Source organism: Macrobrachium rosenbergii, chromosome 3 (genome assembly GCF_040412425.1).
Source record: "Macrobrachium rosenbergii isolate ZJJX-2024 chromosome 3, ASM4041242v1, whole genome shotgun sequence".
In the NCBI taxonomy this organism is placed as follows: domain Eukaryota; kingdom Metazoa; phylum Arthropoda; class Malacostraca; order Decapoda; family Palaemonidae; genus Macrobrachium; species Macrobrachium rosenbergii.
Genome location: NC_089743.1, coordinates 91,809,568 through 91,837,391, shown reverse-complemented (window position 1 = coordinate 91,837,391; position 27,824 = coordinate 91,809,568). Strand labels below are relative to the sequence as shown.

Sequence of the window (27,824 nt, the reverse complement as noted above, 5' to 3'; positions counted from 1 at the left end):
ACTTTGTCCACAAGACGTATGTGTTAATTGCATTTATTAGTTCTTCATTGGAGGGGTTGGGCAGAGCTCTCAGCTAGCACGCTGTTGGCCCAGCGTTCGACTCTCCGAGCGGCCAATGAAGAATTAGAGAAATTTATTTCTGGTGATAGAAATTCATTTCTCGCCATAATGTGGTTCGGATTCCACAATAAGCTGTAGGTCTGGTTGCTAGGTAACCAGTTGGTTCTTAGCCACATAAAATAAATCTAATCCCCCGGGCCAGCCCTAGGAGAGCTGTGGATCAGCTCAGTGGTCTGGTTAAACCAAGATGTTAAAACTGGTTTCTTAGCCACATAAAATAAATCTAATCCTTCGGGCCAGCCCTAGGAGAGCTGTTGATCAGCACAGTGGTCTGGTTAAACTAAGATATGCTTAATTTTTTCCCTCGACATGTTGACGCCAAATTGCCAGAGGAAATCTTGCTGTTTGTTAAGAGTTGAAACTCCTGGAATTAATCATGGTTCCACATACGGTCGCCCAACAGCCTGATATTAGTTCAGTGGGTCCCTCGGCGTTATTTTAAAAAAATTGTAGTGAGGGGTACGTGACGGACAGCCATTACGTAAGGCTATTGACGTCAGCATATTCATATTTATTTATTTATTTTTTTTTTTGCGGTGAATTTTTGTTTTGATTGTTCACAAGTGACGAATCCCAAAGCATTCCAGACGCACAACACCCATCTCTCTCTCTCTCTCTCTCTCTCTCTCTCTCTCTCTCTCTCTCTCTCTCTCTCTCTCTCTCTCCGGTTACTGGCAATAGTCAGTCGTAAAGGAGATAATGATGAAAGGGAAATGCAGGAGATGGCTTGGACATGTCCTTCGTCTGGGAGAATAGTACTTGCTGATGCCTTTTAGGCTCCTATGATTGAAAATTTGTTGCCGGCAAAGCTCAGGAAAGACTAGTGTAGTGGAACTTCAGAGACCCTTTAGTCTTTATGCCACACAAGTGTTTTGTTATGAGGTTCCCAGACCCACGCCATTATATTAGCCTTGGTTGCGATCACCACAGTCGTCTCACTACCAGAACCAAATTGTGTGTCCTTGCTTATGGTGTACCAGAACCTAGATATATACTGTATTTGGCTTACGCGTTTGCGATCAGTTGTGCATTTAGTAATTTGCGCAGATTGAAAAACCTGGTATTTTCATAGATAACTTTGGACAACACACGTCGCGCCTAAACCCCTACGAGGCTCAAAATATTGATCGAAGCGCTACAGACATTTTGATTTAAGCGATCCTTATCTTCGAATTGGGAATTTTGAATCATTGCCAAACAACAAGCTCTTCAATTTACTCGGCATATTTCACCTCGTTACATTTGTAACTTCGAGTCTTGGTATATGATAAGCTCTCAAATTTTGCGATTTCCATTTTTGAAAATTTGCGTTTCCCCTACTGAATGCTTTGCAGTGTTGAGTGGTCATGATTTGCGAGAATAGTTTATAAGTTGATGATTCCCATTGCCCGACGGTGGCGAAGACTGAAAAATATTTGCAAACGGAAAACACTTCTGTAGGTGATGAATTTTAATTCAATTCAAAGCATCTATTGAACCCTGGCTTTCTGTTTAAATCAATTGAATTGTCAGTTTGCTTGTTCCATATGAATAGGGTTAATCTTCTGAATAATAATAATAATAATAATAATAATAATAATAATAATAATAATAATAATAATAATAATAATAATGAAGGTTCTCTCTGAGGCAAGTTTTGTTGAATAAAATGGCTGCATTTTACGAACTGATTTGATACCGAATTTTCTCAGTCCTAATAATTCGCTTTTCCTGCACATCAATATTAGTCAGTAATTGTCCTATGTTCGTATTTCGATGGATGAAACGGCGTATTTCTCACAGCAGAAATTCTTTATTTTAAAGTATTAGTGCTGTAGTACTTTAAAATAGAGAATTTCTGCTGTAAGAAATACGCTGTTTCATCCATCGAAATATGAACATTGGACAGTTATTGACTAAAGATGTTGATGTGCAGGAAGAGCGAATTATTAGAGGAATTGAGAAAACTCCCTATCAAATCAGTTCACAAAATGCAGCCATTTTATCCAACAAATTAATAATAATAATAATAATAATAATAATAATAATAATAATAATAATAATAATAATAATAATAATAATAATAATAATATTTAATAAATAATAATAATAATAATAATAATAATAATAATAATAATAATAATAATAATAATAATACTGAACAAAAATCCCAATCCATGAGAATAGGATTAGCCTCACCCGGAAACAGCCTGTTTCAGAAGCTGAGAGGCACAGACCTAGCCAGGCTCAGATATAATTGTTTCGACCTATAGGCATTGACGAGATAACTAAATAAACACAATTTTCTTAAGCCTCAGCGTATCGGATTGGATATTTAATCCTTGGAAAACCAAATTGAACTGGGCCATGCTACCAAACACACACATCAGACGTGCTCGCTTCAGAGGCGAGTCCCAGACCCGTGACGTTTGATGACAGGTAAAAATGGGGCAGTCTGTCAGTCTGTATGGAGGTCAGTCACGCACAGGCTGCTCAGTCTTTAAAGGAGAAAGATGAGTTTATATATCAAAGTTGTAGATTTTTTTAAAAACTTTTATCTCGCCATTAGATGAGTGATTTTTAAAAGTTATTATCTCAACCTTAGATGAATTTTTCTCCCTCATTGTAATAGAATAGAATATAGTTGGCCATATGCCAAGCGCTGGGACCTATAGGGTCATTCAGCGCATAAATAGAGAGTGAAACGGTTTTGAAAGGTGTAACAGGAGAGCGTGGAAACTAACATAGAAGAAAGAGAATATGAAAGGATGTCCAGTGAAAGGAATGAAAGGAGTTGCAGGTAGGAGCCTTGGCAGCGACGCTGCAAAGAACCTTAAGCAATACCTACAGTGCAATGCATGAGGTGCGCTGTAGGCATTGATTAGTGTCAGGTGAGCTTATCGGATTGAGAAAACTCCACGGTAAGGTTCACCCACTTTCCACTTATTCTGAAGATTTTAGTAAATGTTAGGTTTTAGTAAGTTTGGTTTTGATTCATAATTATCTCTTCTTATTTTTTGGGTCAGAAAAAGGGTTGACAAGTTGCCAGAACTTTTTGGAGATTACTTATGGGTTGGGAAAAAAACTTGAGACAAGTATCCAAAACTTATAACAAAGCATCCTTTTAATTCTTGTATTGGGGGCAAAATCGAGAGACCATGTTTTGGGCGAAACAGTTTCATTACGATAATATAAACACACACACACGCATATATATATATATATATATATATATATGTATATATATATATATATATATATAGAGAGAGAGAGAGAGAGAGAGAGAGAGACTTGGGATGCCGTCTCACTGATTTTCATCGTTATCGCAGTACGTGACCTTTGCAAAGGTTATGGACCCCAGATATATGTACATTTTTACACAAAGGATCACGGACGGACTCTTGCTCAAAGATGTTTGCACGCTAATGTACTGTACACTAGCCAAAGAGGCAGTGAATTCACTGTGTTTCATTAGAAGTCGTTGACATACTTATTCAAATGGGTTTTTTACAGTTGTGTACACCGGTGAAGAAAATACGATGCCTTATGTACATGTGGAGATTGAAGCTCAGTGACCTGATTTATGGTGTTGCGCATAACTTTTTGGAGAAGACGTGTCTTTGATTGTGTGTGAGAGAGAGAGAGAGAGAGAGAGAGAGAGAGAGAGAGAGAGAGAGTGGTGACCTATTAAAGATGAAAAGTCTGATTGAAAACAGTACAGGTTTTCATATCTTGGTTCTAAATAGGACAGCCAGTCGGAGGTCGCCGACCTCTTGCCAACCGGGAGCCGAGCAGCATGTGTCAGGTTTCATAGAGACCACTAGTGATGACTTTCGCAATGTATCGAGGTGTGTGAAGTGTCCTTGACACTTCGTGTGAATTTTGTATATTCTTTTCTGTTGTGGGCTTCTCTAAATTAACAGTTTCAGATTTTAGTTTTCTGTAATTCCGTCGGAAGCTTCATGAGGAATCGTTCGGTTTCATTCCAATTGTTGGAGCTGGGTGATTATTGTCCTATTTCATTCTCATTTATTTTGTTTCCCGACAGTGGGAAAGCTGCCTCTGTTTATTTTAATAACTAGTAAACTAAAGAACAGGCATGGGGTGACTTCTGCTGGTAACAAATCTTATGTGAGACCGATTGAGATTGCCGTTGCAAGCTCAAATATTAGAAATACAAAAACCCTTCGGGGTCTAATGAATATTAAAACTAAATTTTAAAATGTTCATAAATTTATTTTAAATTTTAATATACCTTTTTTAGTGAGTATGTATGGAAACGGGAGTATGTATGTATATTTATTGTGTGACTGTGTTCCAGTATGAGAGCGTGTGCCTTTGCGCAGTTTTGAATTTCATGTTCATTCATTCATTCATCACACTACCAAATGACCTATTTGGTCCCAGTGGTAGGCTTCTAGCCTAGACCTGTCATTTCATCCAAATCCTTCTGGACCGCCCTATGAGAGCTGATAGTCAGCTCAGTGGTCTGGTTAAACTGTTTTAATATAATAATAATAATAATAATAATAATAATAATAATAATAATAATAATAATAATAATAATAATAATAATAGCCTAAGTAATTCATTCTACTTACCTTAATTTATCCTAACCTAACCTGTGTAGCGTAATCACGATTCTCTCAGCTCGGCTTGGACAGGAAAGGAAGCTATCAGCGTCCATCCCATTGACTGCCAGGCTTTGGAATTCTCTCGTTGCTTCCGTTTTCCTCAATTCCTACAGTAGTCTGCCTTTCGAGACGTTTGTCTCATACCGAGTAGTAATAGATGAAAAAATAAAAAACTCCTTTACGAGCGTAACTATTTACATTGACTGGGAAATGTATGTAAATGCCAAAGTTATTTAGGTTGAATGTATTCAACACGAGCACCTGGATACAAAATTACCTGTAATCTGCATAATTAACAAGTTTACCAAACATGCTGACGTATGCGCGCATTTACACGTAATGACATATGATTATATGATTAGAAAATTATCACCTTCGCCGCAACAACTAGAATATTACCACCAGGATTCCGTGACAGCGACGTCTTGTCGTCTCCACTCAGTGTTGCCACGAGAGAGTTCCTTGCAAAGTGAACTGAAAAGCTAAAACTATTGCCGTTGGAATTAGCACCCTTACAGAGACTGACGTAAGGGGTCCTGTTACTGAAGCCATTTCTTTCACATTGAATTGTTCGTAGGCTAGTGGTTTAAATGGGTTTTAAGGATCTCGACATTCTTTGTGTGTGTGTGTGTGTGTGTGTGAGAGAGAGAGAGAGAGAGAGAGATGGGTCAGTGGGTTCGTGCAGTGTTGGGAGCGCTCGAAAAGGGAGTTGTTCAGTGACTCCATCGATGAGTGGCAAGGTTTTGCAGCCACTCTTGGTACATTTATTTATTTTTAGTTTTTGTCGCAGGTCGTGTTTTAATCTCCTCTCGAGTTTTGTTTTGATTTTTGGTTATTGAAGAAGGTAATATAAAACTTCTGCTTCTCTGTTTGCGGTGCCTCTTGGTTAGTTCACTCTGTTATTGTGTTGTTGAGTGGTTATATACAGTATATATATATATTATATACATATATATGTATATTTATGTATACACACACACACACGGAGCGCAGACTTTATAACCTTGGTTCGTTTGCTTTGTTTGTTATTGTGTTGTTGAGTGGCTATATATAATATATATATACATATATGTATATTTATACATATATGCATACACACACGCACACACACACACAAAGAGCGCAGACCTTTTAACCTTGGTTAGATTGCTTTGTTTGTTATTGTGTTGTTGAGTGGTTATATATATACATAAATTATATATGTATATTTATACATATATGTATACACACACACATACAAAGAGCGCAGACCTTTTAACCTTGGTTAGATTGCTTTGTTTGTTATTGTGTTGTTGAGTGGTTATACATAACATATATACTTATATATGTATATTTATACATATATGTATACACACATATGTATACACACACATAAGAGTAAACGAGCAAACTCACTAACGACACAAAAGCATTTTAATCGTCCTTCTCAATAAACGTTTCGAGAAAGGGCAAAAAAAAAAAAACCTACGACAAAATATAATAAATAAATAAATAAATAAATAAATAAATAAATAAATAAATAAATAAATAAATAAATAAATGTACCAGAAGAGAGTGGGAACCTTACCACTCACTGACGATGGTATAGGGTAAAATTTCATCTCGAGCGTTCCCCCCGCACTGCGTGAACCCACTGACCTCCTCTCTCTCTCTCTCTCTCTCTCTCTCTCTCTCTCTCTCTCTCTCTCACTCACACACACACACACACACACACACACACATAGACGTTGCTAGAGAATTTTTGAAAGGCATTTAAAACTGGAATACGAACAGTTTAACATAAACATAAATTGAGTGACGGAGGTTCTGATGTTTTTCACTGTGAGGTGATCATTTTGAACGGTACGAATCCTGAGGATAAACAGTTTGAGCTTTTTAATCCTATTTGCCGTGGAGACGACACGTGCGCGCACACACACACACACACACACACACACACACACACACACACACACACACACACACACATACGTATAGTTTGTCGATTGAAAGAGAAAAGGAACAGCTTTGTTGCGTAGGCTTAGCAAGACGGTGTTGGTTAAACCGTTTATTGTTTTGGCTTTTGAGCGTTTGGACGCGGCTGTTCCTGCAATTGCATGGTAACGGGAGAGGATTACCAGGGACGTTTAAAGCGAAACGTTATCCACGTTGTAGGGGAGCGAGAACGCCTACAGAGAAATCACAATGAAGAAAACAATACCTGCTTGATCAGATTATTTCTGAAGGAACGCTCAGAGGTGCCTCCCACTGAGGGACCTGGGGCAGCCCGGACGAACTGTAAGGTCTGTAAGGTCTAAGATTTTAAATGCGTTATAGCTTCTCCACGCAGTGGAAGATTTTAAAACGAGTCGCTGGTCAGTAGATATGACAGGCGATGCAAGGATAAAGTAATTCCATGGAGAATCAACGTACCACAACGACAAACATCCTCTGCATTCCTTAACTGAACTGGCTGTTTTCGCCCGCAACTCTAGGCAGGCTGATGCTGCAAAAAGTGTGACTTTTTTCTAGTGTCAGGCTTAATACTACTCACTTTTCTAGCAGTGTTATCGTGGCTACTACTAAAATGTTGAAGAGTTTGCCTAGTGCGGTTGTGGAATCCTCTCCTCTCCAGATATTTACGGGAAGAGCAAATTCATTCCTGCTGATGTCTCCAGAATTTTAGGAGTATCCGATTTATTTTTTATGCCCCATAATCGATGATTTATCACCTTTTATAACTATTTGCTGGCTGATTCCCTTTGGAACCCACTGGAGACTGCCCACAAGGGTCTCCAGCAGGAGATTTCAAGAAAGTAAGTACCATTTGTCAGCATGGTGACACAGTATGTAATGTACAACGCTTTTTTTAAGTAGGATGTCCGGTATATACTGCACACTGTGATCATTGACTTAGACATCTTGGCAATTCTCCACTCGCATAAGAAACGATTCTGGTAGAAACCGACAAATTTGACTTGGCCAAGATAATAGGTTGTCTTGAGAAGTAGACATATTAAATAAGATATGAATAGAATAGCTTAATCTATATCGCAAAACACTATATGGTCTTACAAGGCCTAGAACTTTATCTGGTATTATTATGATATATATTTTTTTTGGTCTATCACAGTCATCCTATTCGACTGGGTGGTTTTTATAGCGTGGGGTTCCGTGTTGCATCCTGCCTCCTTAGGAGTCCATCGCTTTTCTCACTATGTGCGCTGTTTCTAGTAGCACACTCTTCTGCATGAGTCCTGGAGCTACTTCCACATCTAGTTTTTCCAGATTCCTTTTCAGGGATCTTGGGATCGTGCCTAAGTGTTCCTATGATTATGGGTACAATTTCCACTGGCGTATTCCATATCCTTCTTATTATGATTTTCAGGTCTTGATACTCATCAATTTTTTCTCGTTCTTTCTCATCTACTCTGGTGTCCCATGGTCCTGCGACATCAATGATCGATACTTTCTTCTTGATTTTGTTAGTCAGCGTCACGTCTGGTCTATTGGCACGTATCACCCTATCTGTTCTGATACCGTAGTCCCAGAGGATCTCTGCCTGATCGTTTTCTATCACTCCCTCAGGTTGGTGTTCGTACCACTTATCACTGCAAGCTAGCTGGTGTTTCTTGCACAGGCTCCAGTGGAGGGCTTTTGCTACTGAATCATGCATCTTTTTGTACTGGTTCTGTGCAAGCGCCGGTGAAACCTTTCAAGACATCCAGTTAGTCTGAATATTTCGTAATTGCTGCTTCAAAGACGTCTTTGCAAGAACTGAAGGTTTTAACATCTGTTTTGTTTGGAAAGGTCAGTGGCGGAACGACTTTTCAGATTGTGTAAGTTCTGACTATGACTGGGAAAGCGTTATCCACATCAGTGTGCTAGCAAATTTGGTGTGACTTAACTTTTACGTGTTTAGAGAAATGTATTCAGGGTTTTAAATATTATCGTATATAAACTGAGACATTGCATTCGGCTCATATCGTATTTTGAAACACTAATTTTACCGGTTGTAGTTCATATTTTAATTGTTGGGATACCACATTTGCTTGTAATATCAAACTAAGTCTGGTACCTTTTATGTTTTCTTAATTGTTATAGTTAGATTAGATTATTTTCAATAATTTAGTGACTTTTTAACTAATACTCTTTATAATTACAAACATAAAGTCAACCGCGATGTACAAATATATTGACATTTTGTTATAGGCGCTTGAACTTCATTTCGTGACCACAAACTTGAATGTGAAGAAATAAAAAAATTCAGACCCACAGTAAGCGAACGATGTAGATGACAGTGTAGCCTACCCTTAATCCAATTATTTTAAATTCCATTGTTATAAAAAGAAAAAAAAAAGAGACTCCCTGCTGGCCATATCAAGTGTCCTTCAATCGATTCCTGCTCTCTGGGCTGAATGAACGTTTTTGGGGGAAAAGTGACCTCGTGTTTCTGAGAGATTGCCATTCTTTTCATCCCCGCCACCAACTGCAGATTACTTCGGAGTTAGAAGGGCGATTGAAAGAGATGATCAGTTGAGTTTTTGTGAGGTAAGAGTTACGTAATGCCTTCATTTTTGGGCATATGGGAACAGAGGTGGTAATATATTTTGTTTTGGGGCATATGGGGAACTGAGGTAATAATATCTTTATTTTTGGGCATGTGGGGAACTGAGGTAATAATATCTTTATTTTGGGGCATATGGGGAACTGAGGTAATAAAATCTTATTTTGGGGGGATATGGGGAACTGAGGTAATAAAATCTTATTTTTGGGGGGATATGGGGATCTGAGGTAATAATATCTTTATTTTGGGGCATATGGGGAACTGAGGTAATATCATATTTATTTTGGGGCGTATGGGGAACTGTGGTAATATCTTTATATTGGGGCATATGGGGTACTGAGGTAATAATATGTATTTTTGGGCATATGGGGACCTGAGGTAATAATATCTTTATTTTGGGGCGTATGGGGAACTGAGGTAATAATATCTTTATTTTAGAGCATATGGGGAACTGAGGTGGTAATATCTTTATTTTGGGGCATTTAGGGTACTGAAGTTTCAAGGAGAAGATCGGGATCTTATCTCTAAGGGAATCTTACCTTCATTCTCACCAACGAAGAAGGAAGGGATATTTTCCACGGGACGGAATCTTACGTAACGCAGTACATTTCTTACGTGCGAGTCAGGTCTCAAAGGAGAGGAATCCTCCTCCTCCTCCTCCTCCTCCCCCTCCTCCTCCTCCTCCTCCTCCTCCTCCTCCTCCTCCTCCTCCTCCTCCTCCTCCACTGATGAGTAGAGAACGAAGTCTCGGCAAAGGAGAAAGAATTCCTACCGCTTCCTTTTTGTACTTCGTTTATGCCTTTGTTGTTGTTTTGTTGTTTGTTTGTTGTTGTTCTTGTCGTTGTTTTCTCCCTCGCTGTTGTTACGATGCTCTTGAACGGCTTCTTCTTCGGAGAAGGAGAGGGCGAGAGAGACACAGAGAGAAACTTCTCTCTCGTCTCTTTCTCTTTATCATAATCACCCAGTCCGGAAGATTTGCTCAAAGGCGAGAAGTGGAAATTGCGCCAGTGCAAAGGTTGAAGAGGTTGGACAGCTAAGTGAGAGTAGACGGAAGGAGTGAAAAGTAAAAAGGCAGAACGCAATGCAACTGAGGCCAAAGGAACGCTGTAAGGGAACTTGAATACTGGCTGTAGATCATAATCTCTCTCTCTCTCTCTCTCTCTCTCTCTCTCTCTCTCTCTCTGAATCGCTTACTCATCCGTAGGTGAGGATCATGAGGTCGACCTTGGTTGTCAGAGCGAAGCCAAAACAGTTCCTCTTGCAATTGGCAAGACTTGTCATTCCCACGGGGAATGCGAACTCTCGGAGCAACAAGTCTGCTTCGGGTAGCCTTCGTGAATGGCTGGACGGAGGAGACATTTGCCTTTGGCTGCTGTTTGAAGAGTTTTGAGGTTTTTGAGATTCTGTATTTTTATTTCTTCATAAGGTGGATGTGTTATGATTGTGTGTGAGTTTTTAAAGGTCTTAAGATTTTCTCATATTCAAAAGGCACGTGTCTCCTTGCACAGACTTTCTTTTTAATGTTACTTATTGTAACATTTCCTATTACATTGTTCTAATTGCTCACCATTTGACGTCACGATACCTGGGATCGTTGAACCAGGCAGCCAGCAATTACTTACAACGATATTGTCCCAAAACAAACAATTCATAACCTTTTTTCGTTTAAATTCAAAGATGAGTGAAGCTCCGGAACGAACTTGGCCTGTGAAGCTTTGGTGTTTTGTTCTCCTCGTAACAAACGTCTTTGTTGTGGATATTCGTTATTCGTTAGAGTTTTTTATTGCTTTTGATATCATCTGATTGAATGATTCTTCATAACTGGAGAAAGCTAGATGGTTAACTATGGCGAATAGCTTTTCTCTTGCGTGAAAACAAAAGGGTTTTTATCTTCTGAAAGTTTTCCAGCTTGAGCTGAAGTGGTCTTCACTGAACCACCAGTGGTCTTTGCTTTTAAAGACGCCAAGATGAGGTTGGTTGCCTGTGGAATAGATGTTGTAACGTCATCAACGCTTCAGCATCAAATGATTAAGCTGTCAGTGGTCGATTCAGTACTTCAGTAATCTCGTCTTCTGATGATGTCTCAGAGATGATACTATATAAGTGCCTGTTTTAATAAAAAAAAAAGTACGAATTCTGATATGGCAGTTAAGAAGGGTCTCGGCTAACCTGTCAGTGGTCGATTCAGTACTTCAGCAACCTCGGCTTCTGATGCTGTCTCAAAGATGATACTTTATAAGTGCCTGTTTGTTCTTGTTAGTTTAAGGTAGCTTTGAGCCATCGTGGCTCATGATACTTTTTCTGGGTATGTTGTTTTAACATCGAAGTTTGGCTGCTTCAGAATAAGTACATGTTCATGCAGTTATCAAACTGTATCATTGGTCTAAAACCTACAACCACCATGGTCATGCCCTGAAAACGTATTCATGAGACTATTTAAATGATTTTACAGGTCTTCAGAATGTTTGTGATATATATAAGTAATCAATTTACAGGTATGCGTTCTGGTAGTCATTTTTTTAAACTTAGCTGTGCGTTGACGTCAAGCGTTTGCAACAGAATGCCTTCATAAGCTGTGATGCAAAATGGCATCAAATGCCTGATTGCACCCGAGGTCCTTGAAATATATTCAGAGTATATTTAAAAGACCTTGATTTTACCCACAGCGATACCAGCTACCAACCAACTTGATATTGCAAATAATGTTTACAGCATCGACAAACACCACCTATTCATTTCTCTCGAGTATGGTGGAATATTCCTGCACATATCAAGGATTTGTTTTCTTCTCCCGTGAAAGCAGGCATTAGGATTGGAGCCGTTAGTGCAAATAAGTGAGAAAAGAACGGCATGCCTTCAGAAAACAACGGTAAAATCAGCACTGAAGTTTCACTGGAGAACAGAAAACTCTGCTCTGAAGGCTATGGTATTTGTCAGATCTGAGCTTTACAATAAATGAAGGGTAACTCTCGGTCTGACTAAGGAAGTCACATTCCTTGATGGGATGTGTATGTACATACATACATTGTTTATATATAATTTATATATATATGTATATATACTGTATATATATATGTATATATATTCACATGCTTTGGTTTATGAAGTTTTCATATACGTTAAGAATTTTTCAAGTCCAAAGAAATTTTTGAGTGTCGTGAACTGGTGATTGTAATTTTGTAACTAAAATGTGCTAGTAATGGCCCTTGATGTTGGTAAATACATTCCAAATATGCAGCACAATAATGCCCTTCAGTATATGCTACACAGTGATGTTCCTCAGTAAATCAAAGCCACGACCTACAGGTCTTGTGATGTTTCTTGTAATGGACGCTAGCGACTTGTATACCCTGAAAATTTACCCACACAAGTGCTACAGTTTCTGTCAAGTAGCAGATAGAGGGTAAATTGTACAGTAACAAGAAAACCTTTCACAGTCCTGTCAGTTTCTGTTCATCGTCACTGAAGTGTCCTTAAAGTTCGTGCACACATACCTTGGGAATAAGAGACTCAAGACTCAGTTCAAAGAACATTTGTACACAGGACTCTGTAAATGGTAATCTAGGTGTGATTCCAATCATGAAGTGACCGGTCATGATATGTTTTCATGCTGCATCAAATGAAATATAAAGCGCTTTCAACAGCGGGAAGAATCTAATCCGCACTAAAAAAGATTTAATGTAAAATTGCAGAAAAATTTTTTTGGGGTCAGCAGAATCTCAGAACTGGTAAATTTTTGTCTTGCGGGTGAGATTTGAGATTCGTTCCAGTAATGTTTTAAAATTAAGTTGATAGACGCTGCATCAGATAATCACTTTGAAACGATACCACAAAGGAGATGAGAGGCAGAACCACAATCCAGTTGGAGTCACCTCTGTTTCAGCGCATAGTCCCGTGGCCTGAATCTCATGATCCATAATCAGTCTGTACGGGTGGAAATGTTGCTTTTTATTTTAAAGCTCAGTTCCAGTTCCAGCGTTATTTATGGCTTTTTGAACTGGCTAGTAAACTTTGATAGTTATAAAGTTGGATGGAAGTATCAGACTTTATCGTCTTATTTACATTTAAAAGGTTTTACTTGAACTTAAGGCCCAATGTTTCTTGATGTAGCCTCGATCTAGCTTGGACCTTTTATTCAAGGCCAGTGGGTGCTTGCGTGCTGGTATTGACACCTTATTTATGTAGAATTAGCTAGGACTTATCAAATTAACTATCAGAGGAGACTGTTTCTGTTAAAGGTAGAAAAAAATCCTCTCTCTCTCTCTCTCTCTCTCTCTCTCTCTCTCTCTCTCTCTCTCTCTCTCTCTCTCTCTCTCTCTGTACTTGAAAATCAAGACCCGGTAGCTTTTGCATACCTTAGATTTCGTGTTATTGATCTAGACCGGAATGGAATCTTGGCAATCCCTCCAAATTTTTGTTTAGACTGGAATAAGATATACTAGGGTTCACTGTCGCGACAGAATTCCCGGGAAATAAATAAGTAAAAAACGCAACGGCAAGGCTCTAAAATATGAAATAATAATTAGTAAAAATATTGCACATACATACTAGCATTCATTTTGTTAGGTGGGGTGTAATTGTTCAGATTTATGCTTCCGGTTAAGAAATAAACACTACTCCGATTTCTAACAACCTGTTATTATTATTTTTAATTATTATCGCATTTGTATTAATAAAGAGTTGAGGCCAAACGCTGTGAAACCGAGTTGCAGGTTTCCATAGAATATGATCAACAGGATTCTTTGATAGAAAAATAAAGCAATGGAAAAGATTGGAACAGAAGTTAGTACATTTCTTAAATAAGCTTTCACGAACTCAGTAATCAGTCAGGATAAACAAAACTGGAACATGTAAATGATAATAAGTCGTTAATAAGGATATGAAATAAGTATTTTCTTAAGTAAAAAAATTGAAAATCTACCAAAATCTGTGCCTATGCGTTCCCACTCAAACAAGGGACCAAAGACTGAGAAGAGGCCGGGTGCAGAGACAAGCTTAAATTCATTACTTGGATACTAGACTTTTTTTCTGTTCATTCGAGCTTTGATTCAGTCCCTGTGATCCATTGTGTAACATTTCTTAGGAATATTCAAGTGCGGATGTTCTCGTTCATGCCCGCACGCGTGCATACCAGCCATCGATTCCTCTTCCTTGCAAAGGAACGCATTTCCTGCTTGCAGAGATTGCATGTCTGCACTGACCGTTCAATGTGGTTTTCGTTTATGCACAAACCACAGCCAACAGCGGACGTCAAGTTTTGGAAGCGAATGTATCAAGGAAATTTTGTCAGAATCTGCGTCATTTTTTGCTTGCCCAGTCATTCAATTTTTTGAGTGATTGCAAATGTACAAATGGCCTATTTAGTTTTTGCTGACAGAAGGTATTCTGATGGTATTCTTACAGAGTTCAAAATATGCAACAGAGGAGAAGAATAATACGAAATGAAACCGAAGCATTTGTAGAGTATATCTGGATTAGGGGAATTTGTCACGGGGAAAAATTGATAAAGAATTTTTTCCACCAATCGCCTTGTACCGGTTGACACATTCACGCAGGCGAACCCCGGCCATGCAGATCAGGAATGAAGAAGAAGAAGAACTAAAAGTCCCGCAGTCTAGCTCGCAAGTACACTTGAGGCAAGGACCCTTGTTGGCATAAGGCCAGCTTTATCTAAACCAACCAACCAACGGTGAGGCTGAGTCCTTGAACTCTTGCGCCGTATCGTACGACATCGAGAAATTTATTAAAAAATGGATCCACGGTTTCTGGAAGAGAAAGAAACTTGACTGTTGAATTGAAGCCCGTTCTCCCTAGATCAGAGATATTCTTTTTTAGTCGTTTGGAAAACACAAACAAAAGATATCGGAGCATTGCTGATGTGGGATTATTCGATGCCACGCGTTTCAGGAACCTTTCACTGAAAAACAGGGATTTACGTTTGACTCCATAGTAAGTATATGCCTACCGCTGGCTTTAAAATAATGATGATAATGATGTCAATGTATGTAATACACTTCGTGCCCTGGTCATTGTAGTAAAGCAGCATCGTGTCCTGTTAATGTGTGGTTGGATGACCTCTCTGAAATGCAACGCGTGGTTGGCATGTGAACCCACACAGATCTCTCGAATGAGCTGCTTCGTCGTAGCAGGTAAATCACACAGCTTCTCTCCAAAGTTCATTAATTCCTTGACGTTTCGGTAGAGCTTTCGACCATTTTTCATAAAGGTGAATGAAGCCATGTTTGTATCCGCGAGCGGGCTTAGAGAAATTCTTGGCGATTTTTGGTTTTTGGGGGCCGGGGGCGGCTGCTTCTATTGGCAGGGAGCGGAATAAGTCATCCAAGAAGTCTGATCAAATAATAATAATAATAATAATAATAATAATAATAATAATAATAATAATAATATTTTAAATTCCGCGAGACACATCTGCGTGGCGAGGCTCTCTCTCTCTCTCTCTCTCTCTCTCTCTCTCTCTCTCTCTCTCTCTCTCTCTCTCTCTCTCTCAATCTTCCCCTCTTTTTTTTCTCGCTCTCTTCCCTCGGAACTGACTTGCGGCCTATTGCGCAATCAATAATGGTGAAGTTTCGTCTGGGTACGCGCACTCACGTTGAGAGACTCCTCTCTCTCTCTCTCTCTCTCTCTCTCTCTCTCTCTCTCTCTCTCTCTCTCTCTCAGCGGACGGCTGAAAATAACTGGGGGACGTTTACGTGTTATGTAATGTAATGCTCTTTTTGTTTGTTCGCCATTTTATCACTAAAACAGATAAAATAGATTTCGTTGCGGATTTTATACGAATTAATTTTCTGGATCCCTAATCATTGTTATCAAGAAATTTTAAACGTGCAGTTTTGTTATGATTCTAACGAATTTCTTACTTTGAGGTTAGTGAAGACTCCACCTGAACTAACCGCGGCGGCGGGAGCTGTGAACTGAATGTTATAAGGGCACGAAACCACTTACGGTCAGTTGAAACTAGTTCGTGTGTTTTTCTCTCCTCGTTCTGTGCACTTTGCAGTCATCCCATAACTGCGTTGTAAATCGTCGTGAAAGAGTTTGGAATGACCTTTTTCATGTAAATTGCATTACTGGCGTTTGTATGAAAAGTTCCTGAAAGATTTCTGAATTAGTCTTTGTAGAGAATGAACTAGTACAGATGTGAACTAAATAATCAGATGTGCTTGGCTAGGGAAATCTCAGTGGATGGAAATATAGAGGCTGATAATCTGTGAATACTAAGTTGTCTCTACTGTTCGACAGTAACTGGTGATTGTGGACGGAATTTAACCATCAGTGGCTATGAAGGAGCGCTATATTGTGATCAGTTACCTTTTATTTGTGTTGACTTCAATAACCTCTATCTTTATTAACCATGAATAAATCAATCATTTTGTTTTTATGGCCATTCGTCATTTCTTTATTGCCAGTGCTTTTTTGAAGTGTCCTCTAATCTATTATGTTAAAATATTATGCTTCCATATGGAGAGTCAAGGTACATGAAGTCACTGGAACTGATTTTTGTAATTGCTCTCTGTATGTGTATATACATGCATCTATATATATATATATATATATATATATATATATATATATATATATATATATATATATATATATATATATATATATATATATATATATATATATATTTTGTGTATGTATATGTAAAGTATATAATGATATTAACTATGTTCTTTTCCAGCATTCCATAAAATAACAGGCACATCAGAGACGCAGACGAAATAAAACTACCATAATCTGGACAGTACAAAAGTCACAAAAGCCAGTTCCACCTGTGCATGTATCAAGGGCAGTGGCCACAGGTCAGACATTCGGGGAAAAATGTTGACTGACCTAGAGACATCCACAAGAAAACTCGTTTATTATCGCTTGCTTGTTCGGTGACCAAGATTTTCCCTGTAGTCCATTGGCCGAAGGAAAATATTGCCCTTGACGAAAAGCTAAAGGAGTTGGGAAAAGATTGATCCTGTAGGTCTAGGGTTTCATGAAATGATTGGTAAAAGATTGATCCTGTAGGTCTAGGGTTCATGAAAAGATTGGTAAAAGATTGATCCTGTAGGTCTAGGGGCTCATGAAATGATTTTTAAAAGTTTGATCCTGTAGGTCTAGGGTTCATGAAAAAGAATAGCACTGTAGACCCATGGGGTTCTGAAAACATTGGCCATGTATGCCCAGGGTTTTATGAAAGGATTGGCCTTGTAGGCTCAGGGTTTTAGAAAAAGATTAGTCTCGTGTGTGCAGGATTTTAGGGAAGAATTGGCCATGAAGATGTAGGGGCTCAAGGGAAGGTTGACTTTGTAGGCCCAGAGTTTAGAGAAAAAATTGGCCATGGAGACCCACTGGCTTAGGAAAAGAATGGCACTATAGGTCCACGGTTTTGGGAAATTAACCCTTTACGTCCAGAGGCTTAGGAAAAGAGTGGCCCTGTAGGCCCAGAGATTTAGGAAAAGATTGGCCTTGTAGGCTCAGAGGTTTAGGAAAAGATTGGCCTTGTAGGCTCAGAGATTTAGGAAAAGATTGGCCTTGTAGGCTCAGAGATTTAGGAAAAGATTGGCATTGTAGGCCCAGAGATTTAGGGAAAGATTGGCCTTGTAGGCTCAGAAATTTAGGAAAAGATTGGCCTTGTAGGCCCAGAGAATTAGGAAAAGATTGGCCATATAGGCCCAGACGCAGACACTTCAGAAAAGATTGGGCCAACAGCAGGTCCAGGGTTTCAGGAAGGGATTGCACCTGTAGATCCAGATTAACCCTTTAGGCCCAGGGGCTTAAAAAAGAAGATTGGCCCTTAAGGGGCGAGAGAGAGAGAGAGAGAGAGAGAGAGAGAGAGAGAGAGAGAGAGAGAGAGAGAGAGAGAGACGGGATCCCATGTGAGTGGGACATATTTTAATTTATCTGGCAAGATGTCATGTAGGTCTCATGACGCATAAGGCGGATTTGACCCCACATTTGATGGCAGGAATAGGGTGACTTTCATTGTACAGTTTCATTGTGTTCACAGACATACGAGTATATGCATATACATACATAAACACATACACACCTTACAACTTCTTTCCTTAGGGGAGTCAGCGCCAGGTGTTAGCCTTCCTGTTACCAGCAAGTGTTTATTAGTTAAGGTTTTTCCCAGACAACACCTGTCTTTTATTTTAGACCCACCATCTACTGTAAATGCCACTTGCTGTTCTTTACGAATCTTTCACACTTAATCCGAGAGCTCTCCTTGCAGTTGAGTGCTCCATCTCATAAATTGAAAAGAAAATGACGAAGGTGGCTAGGAAAATTTAAAAAAAATGAGAAGCTGAAAGGTAAAACACATTAAGGTAAAACTTATTGATCATCAGTATTAATTTTAATTGCTCAAGAATGTATACCTTGTATCCAGTCAGGTCAGGTATTTAGAAGTTATACAAATGTGCATAACTAGAGGCGTATTCGAGGCAAGAAAATCTGATCCAACAATAGAAATTGTATCTTAAGAAGAGATAAACTCCTGAAGGCCACCGCCTTGTGTACGGAGATTCTTCTTATTTCGGGAATGAAGAAAGTTCACAAAAGTTGTTTGTCGCTATTTGTGTCGCCACCGCGAGTATTGCCGCATCGCATCTCTTCCTTCCTAAGAAAGAAACCTTGAATTGACTCTGGAAGACCTTCGCTCTTAATATAGAAAGCGTGATTTTTTTTTTTTTTCCCTGTTTGATCGTATTTTGGGGCGTCCGGTGTCTTGCGTGTGTTTTTATTTGGGTAGTTTTATTTGGTGGGGAGGAGACGCCGCGTCCCTTCAAACTTTGTGCTGTGATCGAGGTAAAGGAAATTGGGATCGAGGTGAGGGAAATTGACGTGAAGTGATGAAAGATGTTTCGGTAACCAGTAACTCGAGAGTAGGTTTTCCAAACCACCTGATTTCAGTTTTTAAGAATCTCTCTCTCTCTCTCTCTCTCTCTCTCTCTCTCTCTCTCTCTCTCTCTCTCTCTCTCTCTCTCTCTCTCTCTCTAGCAAAACACATACTGTATGTACATTACATTTTTCTTACTGATCACATTTTGTAAGCATAAAAGATTTCGTTGAGTAGAGCTAAAGATGTCTTTGTTGGGGGGGCAGCATTTAATATTTCAAGGCTACTTTTTGGTGCATTGTTTCATTTCATTATCACCATTTTTATAGTTGACATATATAATTTCTCTTTGTCATTAATAAGGAACATGGAGGTGTGAAAATTGATGTGGCTGTATCATTTCTAAAATTCAGTTTGCATCCACATGTTTCATTCGGTCATGATTAATTTCCACTCCCGAGGTACCTCACAGACAGCAGTCATCTGCAGTCGACTAAATAATATCTTTCTCCCCACTACGCATTTAAAAATGTTTTTCTTTTGTCCCGTGCTCATAAAAATCGGCAAAAACTATGGTAGCTAAAACTTGCTCTCTTTGAAAATGAATCTGCTGTGAAATGCAAGGTTTTCCTTGTGTCGACAGAATACAAAACCTCATAGCCGCATTTACCCGAGGGTAAAGGGAAAAATAAGGGTATAGGGCAAGGGTAAGGGGTTCTAACCACCGTTAAACAATCCTAGGTCAAGACTTCACCTGGGAATTCATTTCTTATTAAGAGTAGTATGCAAGAAATCGCCTGAAGAAATAAAATCAGGACGGAATGCTTTCTTAAACCCAAAGCATGTAGATGTAAGATACATTTTCACCAATGCAGCCATTACCTCTGTTACGCTCTTTCTCATTTTCCACTGAGACAAAGGCCTTAAACACACACACACACACACACATGTATATAATTAAGAAAGTAGCAGATTCTAGGATTTATTAAATACAATACAATAACTGCAAGAGGTCTGACAACAAAACTGGTAAACCCTTTCTCCAAGAACTGGGCACAGGTGAGCACACAGTACCCCAAATTTTCCACTGTTATTTTTTGCTCATGATATCAAAGACTGTTCTGGTGGGTGCTTGAACCAACATTTAGTTTAGACTGTTAAGAGGTTGCTGTCCATCTCATAAAGCAGTCAAATAATGGTGATTAACTCGGCAGGGGGAAAACCAGATACGCAAAGACGCGCAAAGAAAGTCGAAACTACCACAGAGGGAACAAGAGCATGAATATCTTTGGAGGAAGTGGTGGGAGTTGGGGAGGGTTGGGGGGGGGGAGAAGACAGGAAGGAAGCTTTGTTGTTGCGAGTTAGCGTAAGTTAGGTGGTTTGTTTATGGCAATGAGCGTGAGGAATTGTCAGTATTGAAGGTCATTGAACCTGACTTGTCAGTTGGTGTGATCCTCCCTCACTCTTCTGCACGAAGCTCACCAATAATTGGGATGGATACAATTTCACTGGCAATGGAGGTACGATGGGTGTAAGTTATTCTCGAGATGTAGTGAATTTGGTATTAAATGAAATTTGTATGCGTTTTATGTATAAATTGTATATATATATATATATATATATATATATATATATATATATATATATATATATATATATATACATACATACATACATACATACATACACAGTGAACCCCTGCCTATGTGTGGCTCTGAATTTGCCGCTTCACCTATTCATGGAAAATTTACATACTGTATTTGCAGAATTTTTCATTTAGAAATATTCACTTATTACTGTATTTTCATATTTTTGTGACTACAGTAAATGCATTTTTTGTGATAAAACCTTTAAAATACTCAGTTATAAGCATTTTTAGAAATATATATATATATATATATATATATATATATATATATATATATATATATATATATATATATATATATATATATATATATATATATAATATATATATATATATACAAATGTTGCAGAATATTAAATTCATGCTACCTGGGGAATATCCCCCATGGGGAATTATCATTGAAGGGGAATTTGTGAGTGATAAATTCTCCTTCGGGGACAATTCCCCATCTGGGATATTCCCGAGGTAACGTGAATTTGATATTAAGCGACATTTGTAGCTTCATGATTGTATATAAATTATGGTGTGATAAAAATTTCATATATATATATATATATATATATATATATATATATATATATATATATACAGTATATACACATATATATATATATATATATATATATATATATATATATATATATATATATATATATATATATATATATATATATATATATATATATATATATATATTGCTTTGGTGGGGAGTGTTATCAATGCTGTTGCCAGCTTATTCATGCTTCTGTGTTCCCAATTGCCTGAGGAATCTGCCCAACCAGAGCTGACAGAAATTTTGCCTAATTGGCTTAAAGGGCCACTTGCACGTGGCCAGTAGTCGTAATTGTGACGCGTTATCTAAGTCCCTCAGTCATTGCTGTGGTGTAATTTATTAATTAATTTATATAGTGTCCATTGCCCTATATATCTTCCATGTTTTGATTGTAAATAATAAATATTAAGAAATATAACCTTGATTTATTGCTTAATCCTGCATTTTATTAGTTTATATATATATATTCTTGTAAGAATAAAATTATATATGTAATTATTTTTAAGGTGGCTAATGTCCCTACGTTTTTGACATTTTTACTTGGGCGTCTGTGCGTTCCAAAAAGTCTAGCCAAATGTCCCCATGCATAGGGACATGTCCCTATGCTTGACAACACTGGCTGAGAATTTCTGGCTTTCATTTAAAGCAGTCCTCGGTTATCGTCGCCGTAAAACCGGATCTCCGATAACCCGGGGGCTGCCTGAATATTTTGATATTTAATATCAGTTGCTGGTAACTGAAACAGTAGATTTGTAATCCATGAATAATAAGGGATAACTGTAAAGCTTTTCCTTCTTTCAAGAACATCATTAAGTGAAAATACGAGATTGCATTCACGAAGCAAAAGCATTAAGAATTTTTTCATCCTTAAGTAAAATTGGTGGTGAATGCAAAAGTCGGGAGAAACGGATGTTGAATTGTGTTATCGCCTTTCATGACCGAGGAGTAAAGGGAGTGACAAAAATGTTGGTTGGCAAAACCCACTAATCTCTAAATACTGATTCAGAGCCGGTTACATGGCAGTTGAGAGTCTTCTTTCAGTCAATAATATTAGGTATGGAGAAACTTCCACACACTTTCTGAAGAAAGGAGTTTTATTCCAGGAAACCAGACAAAAATTGCTGGGTTAAAATCACTATTGTTTATGCTTCTAACACAGGTTGTTTTAAGCCCGAATAAGGCTCAGTACTCTGCATTGTGCTAGTGCTGATTTGTTCATGCCTTCTGTTAATGCTAAATTGTTCATGTGTTTCATTCTGTTGATGCTAAATTGTTCATGTGTTGTTTTATTCTTTTAATGCTAAATTGTTCATGTATTGTTTTATTCTTTTAATGCTAAATTGTTCATGTGTCCTGTGTTATTCATTTAATACTAAATTGTTCATGTGTTGTTTTATTCTTTTAATGCTAAATTGTTCATGTTCTGTTTTATCCTCTGCCTTAATGCTAAATTGTTCATGTGTCCATTGTTATTCATTTCCGTACTAAATGGGAATCAATATGTTCTGTTTTCAAAAATCTCATACACTATATAAACCTGAGAAGTAATCCTACATTTACGTGACATGAAAAATCTAAATTAATTTTCATTTGCATAATGATGGACCCAAACCGTCATCAGGCCCAAACATCTCATCCCAGTTAAACCTGAGAAAAGCTGACCTGCATTACAGGAGTCTAAATTAATTTTTCATTTGTCTGGTTTGACTGCTTTGGGGAGAGACAGCCCAACAAAGTCCCAGCCTCAGAAAAAAGTCCCACCCTGCTGGATGTAAGGTGGGACTTGTTCTTATTAAGAAACCTTTTGACTGAGTCTGTCAACTGCCACTCTTAGGTTTCGTCAGCAGTCTTCTCTGGTGGCTCCCCAGATTAGCTAATGATCTAGGTAGCCCACCAGTTAAAATCCTTCATTCCTGAGCTTGCTAAAATAGGACATGCTGATGTGATAAAAATTTCTGAATTAATATGTTTGTTCAAATTTGATAGGATAGAATGAAAAAAAGACTCCATGCTGAGGTGGATTCAGTGGAAAACAAAAGAAATTATGAAGAGTGCTGGCAAATAAAGCCATTTTCTGATGCTCCCCTTTTAAAGGGGGTGAGATTTTTGGAAAAAACTACTATAGAGGGGGAAAGGGTTAGACCATCTATAAGCTCAAGGTGGCTTTAGACTGTATCCCCAAGAGGAGATTTCTTTCATGTTAGTACTGTACACTGAAGGAGGCTTTAGAGAAGAGTTTAGCTGAGGGATGAAGACGAGTGAAAAATGATACAGGAGGGAGCTTTGGGTAACACAGGGGATGAAGATGAGTGAAAAATGATACAGAAGGGAAATTATGGAAGTTGTGTATTTAGATAAGATAATGGTAAAGGGAAAATGGGGTTGGAGATCTCCTATGCCCTTTGTGCCACCCCAGAGAGAGTAAAATGTGATAGTGTCAGCCGAGGTTTTCGTGGCTCCAGGAGAGTTGGAAGATCCAGACTCTCTTTTTTCCACTTTTTATCTTTTATCAGGTTTTAAAATCATACTGTATTATGGTCAGTTTATCCGTCGTGATGACAAATTTCATGTTATTCTTGATGAAAGAGGACTTTTCCGTTTTCTATCTTTCCAAGGGTTGTCTTAACCTCGTGAGATGTTATATTGTTTGTTGGTTCTGCCATCATGCCAACAACTTACAGATTACATTCTTTCCATCTACAGTTTCTCTAAATATTGCCCCTATCATTCCATTGTTAATTTCTGATCAAGTTTAACGTTTCCATTTTCGTCTTTTAAATACTGTTTCCCTTTCGTCTTCAGCTTTTTTTCATATCCAGGGGATGGGTCAGCTATCTTCTCACCAGTCTCTCACATGAGAGAGAGAGAGAGAGAGAGAGAGAGAGAGAGAGAGAGAGAGAGAGAGAGAGAGAGAGAGAGAGAGAGAGTATTATGCAATGGGCATGATAGTTTGATGGTATCAGTGACACAGTGTGACCCTTGAGTATGTCAACGCAGATCAGATTAGATCTCAAGCACGACTTGAGTGTGTCCAGGCAGAGCAGATTAGATCTCAGGCATGTTGGAATATTTATAGGCAGAATTGTGAGAGCACGCTTTGAATTACCGTAACATGTGGAGCTCATGTTGTAGGACTGAACTGTGTGACTAATTACACTATTTTATAAAGAGCCTATTCCTTGTGGGTGAAAAGTGAATGATAATAGGTTTTTGAATGATAATAGGATTTTGGTATGTAAAGGTCAAAAGAGACTCTTAATAAAATGACATTTTCTCAAAGATGATGATACGCTACTTAATTTTAAGGAATTTGTAGCATTACACTCACAAATCATTCTAAAGTCTCTAGTGGGGGCAAGAATTTATTGAAACCTCAAGGAATAGGAAGTAAGGTGCTGCAACATTGCTCATTTGAATTTTCAGCCACCTAGAAAATCTCCAGGCTCTTTGCCACGATCAAGAATCAAATAAATATTCTTTGGGGGGAAGAGAGAGGTGTATCCTGGGATGACATTGATATCCCTTTTAGCAGATTTTGCAAATTGACCATTTTCCTCACCAGTTGAAGTGGTCATTATACGCAAGCAACCAGAAATTCAAAAAGGCCTTCGAGCACTGAGGGGAAAACATTGAACACCACCAAGTTATGGATTTCTTTCAGGAGTAAGATTATGCCTGCAGGGAGGTTCATAAAGTTCTGAACTAAAATTCCTAATGTAAAACATTCGTATGTTCTAGGGGTTTTGACAGTGTTACAGTTAACATCTATTGGTTATGATATCAGATTATACCCAAACTTCTAGTACTGATCTACCACTGTTAACTGCACTGAAGTATAAGTTGGCAATGCAGTACAGTAGTAGCAGATGTTAAAACAATTCTTTAAACATTAGATTGATATAAATAAACCAAAAGTCATTTTAATGTGGTTTTTCAGAGAATCTTTGAATAAAAATTACTAAAAACAAAATCACTCTATCTTCTTACTATATGGCTAATTTGAGAAAGTTTATGTGTATGCAAATGCAGTATTGTATAAACAAAACATTAAATATTTCATTCTACAGTAAATAAAATTTATTCACAAAAGCAAGTGCTGAGGAAGTTTTAAATATAAAGTCAAAATGATAATAAAACTGATAAGTTTCTTTGCTTATCAGACTGTCACTATCTGCCACAGTATTGTAATTTTTTTTTTTTTTTTTCTAGACTGCTTGTTGTAAGTGGTGTATTTTGCAGATAAGTCTCTTAAATAGAATGATAAATGTAAAGCTTAGCTCTGGTTAAGAATAAAATGAAGTTGCTTTTGAATGTTGATTATCTTGAAAGTTTTAAGTAAAGGCTATACTAAGGGTCTGTATAACTTTATCAGATTTTGTTGCACCCTAGAGGGCCATACCTCGAAGGATCTGATAAGCTGATCTCTCTCTCTCTCTCTCTCTCTCTCTCTCTCTCTCTCTCTCTCTCTCTCTCTCTCTCTCTCTCTCTCTCCTTCCTTGTGTTCCATGGATTTGTTCAGAACTCCCAAGTAAATTTTTTGCATCTAGATTGACTACCTCTTCATTTTGTTTCCAGTAAAAGAATGTTAGACCTTTAGTATATACTGGCTTTAATCTTGATCAGCTGTCACCTTGTAAGTTGCTTAAAGTTGAGTAAATGTTGTAAGATATCCCTGGTCAGTCACCTGTGACAAGATCATTTTCACTCTTAAACTGGGATATAGGGACCCTGGCATGTGCAAAAACATTTTATATTGTATTATAACAACTTTGTATGCAAATATTGTTGGTAACCTTGGTGTTAAAGTGGAAAAGGCTAATGGCAAAATAAAGGGGTTATTATTGCAAAAAGGACCCATATTTTTCTCCCGACTAAAGCCGATCTTAGTATGGCTCCAGGAGAAAAATATCATGAAGAAAGTTTTAAGTTCTGTCATGTGTGTTGGAATCTTTATTATCAATTTCTTTTTGAGAAGCTTCTGCTTTCTCACTAGGAGGTGCTAGTGTGGAGGATTCTGACATTTTTTAGATCCATGGTGCCTTTGGGATGACAGTTCATAGTTAGACTGTGTGCTATCTTGAAGGAGATTTACTTTGCCAACAAAGTAAACCTCCTTATGGAGGTGCATTCACCAAAATGGGGAAGATCGGAATGGTGAGACGTGAAATATCTTGCAATTGATTTACCCATACCAGGGGTTGTTTTATTCACAGAAACTGTTGAGATGCACAGAAGAGGCATTGCTAACATTACTTAAACCAGTTTTAATAAATGAAAAGCGTTTTGAAAAAAAGAAAATGACGGAAAGTTGAAACATAAACTAATGAGAGTGCAAAAATTTAACAATTCTTCAACTTTTACCAAATTCAAAAATATTGCATAGTATATAACCAGAGTGAAAAAGATACTGAAAAATACAGTGCAGGGTCTTAATGATAATCAGAATCGTGCGTCTGTAAAATTAACTGTATACCAGCACCAAAGCCAGAAGGAAGTTTTGAAGTATTTTATTTCGTGGAGTCTGCAGGAAACTTGTGTACAGTGCACAGCCAATGAATCATCCTGGGTCTTTATAAAGGAATTTTATGATAATTAAACACTTTAAGAATAGTTTGGTCATAGAGTCGATTGTTTTTCAACTTGCCTATTCCATTATTTTACAGAACCTTAAATTATTAGGTGATTGGGCTTGAGTAATTGTTAATGTTGTGATAGTACTGTATTCAGAATATGTTAAAACTTCCTTTAAATAAAGTACTTTTGTGTTATACTGTATATGGGATTATTCAACATTGTCATTTTTACGTAGCCAGACAATCTTTCTGCATTTTGCAACATTCGTATAAATGTTCATTCATTCATTATTAATTTCTTTTATGTGATTTGCTCATTTTTTTTCTACAGTATATGGTGCACTGTCTTTTAAGATAGTTTGATAGTTTGTCACATTCCAGCTATGATTTTTTCTTTCCAGGATAATCGAAAAAAATGGTGGCAAGCCTCCCCTGACGTACAAATCATTCCAAAACATTCTTATGGGGATGGAATTGCCTCCTTTACCTTTAAATACTGTCACAATGAAAGATTTAGAGTCAAAATACACCCCGATTTCGGATGACCACGATGAAAAATATGGAGTACCAACCTTAGAGGAACTCGGTAAGTGTACAGTGCAGTAATGTTCACGTATGTGTTTTGTAAAATAAGTCCATAACTATAATCCCTGATTTTTTTATAATTTGCTAATAGTGGATTTTTTACTGCATGAAATCATTCTCATAATTTTAACATTGAAACTGCTTGCTTATACAATTTCAAAGAACTGTTCTTCGGTGAATATCAGAAATTGCTTCAGAGGAGAATACCTAATATATGATGTGTGGTGTTGTAAAGGAGATACAGTGATTTGATGAACTGTATATTATTTTAGTAATATTAATCGTTTTTAAAATAAAATGAAGCATTATAGTAGGAAATATTAAATAATTTTT

At 37.7% G+C, this 27,824-nt stretch overlaps 1 protein-coding gene across 1 annotated transcript in view; it reads left to right on the top strand.

Annotated features, from left to right (window-relative positions):
- phr6-4 ((6-4)-photolyase) overlaps window positions 1-27,824 on the top strand; it is a 145,842-nt gene that overhangs the window by 94,747 nt on the left and 23,271 nt on the right. Inside the window, exons 4-8 of the mRNA XM_067085532.1 lie at window positions 6,762-6,770; window positions 10,662-10,670; window positions 19,063-19,129; window positions 22,844-22,877; window positions 27,308-27,492. Of these exons, the coding sequence (XP_066941633.1) occupies window positions 6,762-6,770; window positions 10,662-10,670; window positions 19,063-19,129; window positions 22,844-22,877; window positions 27,308-27,492 (304 nt within the window). The remainder of the gene's footprint in view (window positions 1-6,761; window positions 6,771-10,661; window positions 10,671-19,062; window positions 19,130-22,843; window positions 22,878-27,307; window positions 27,493-27,824) is intronic.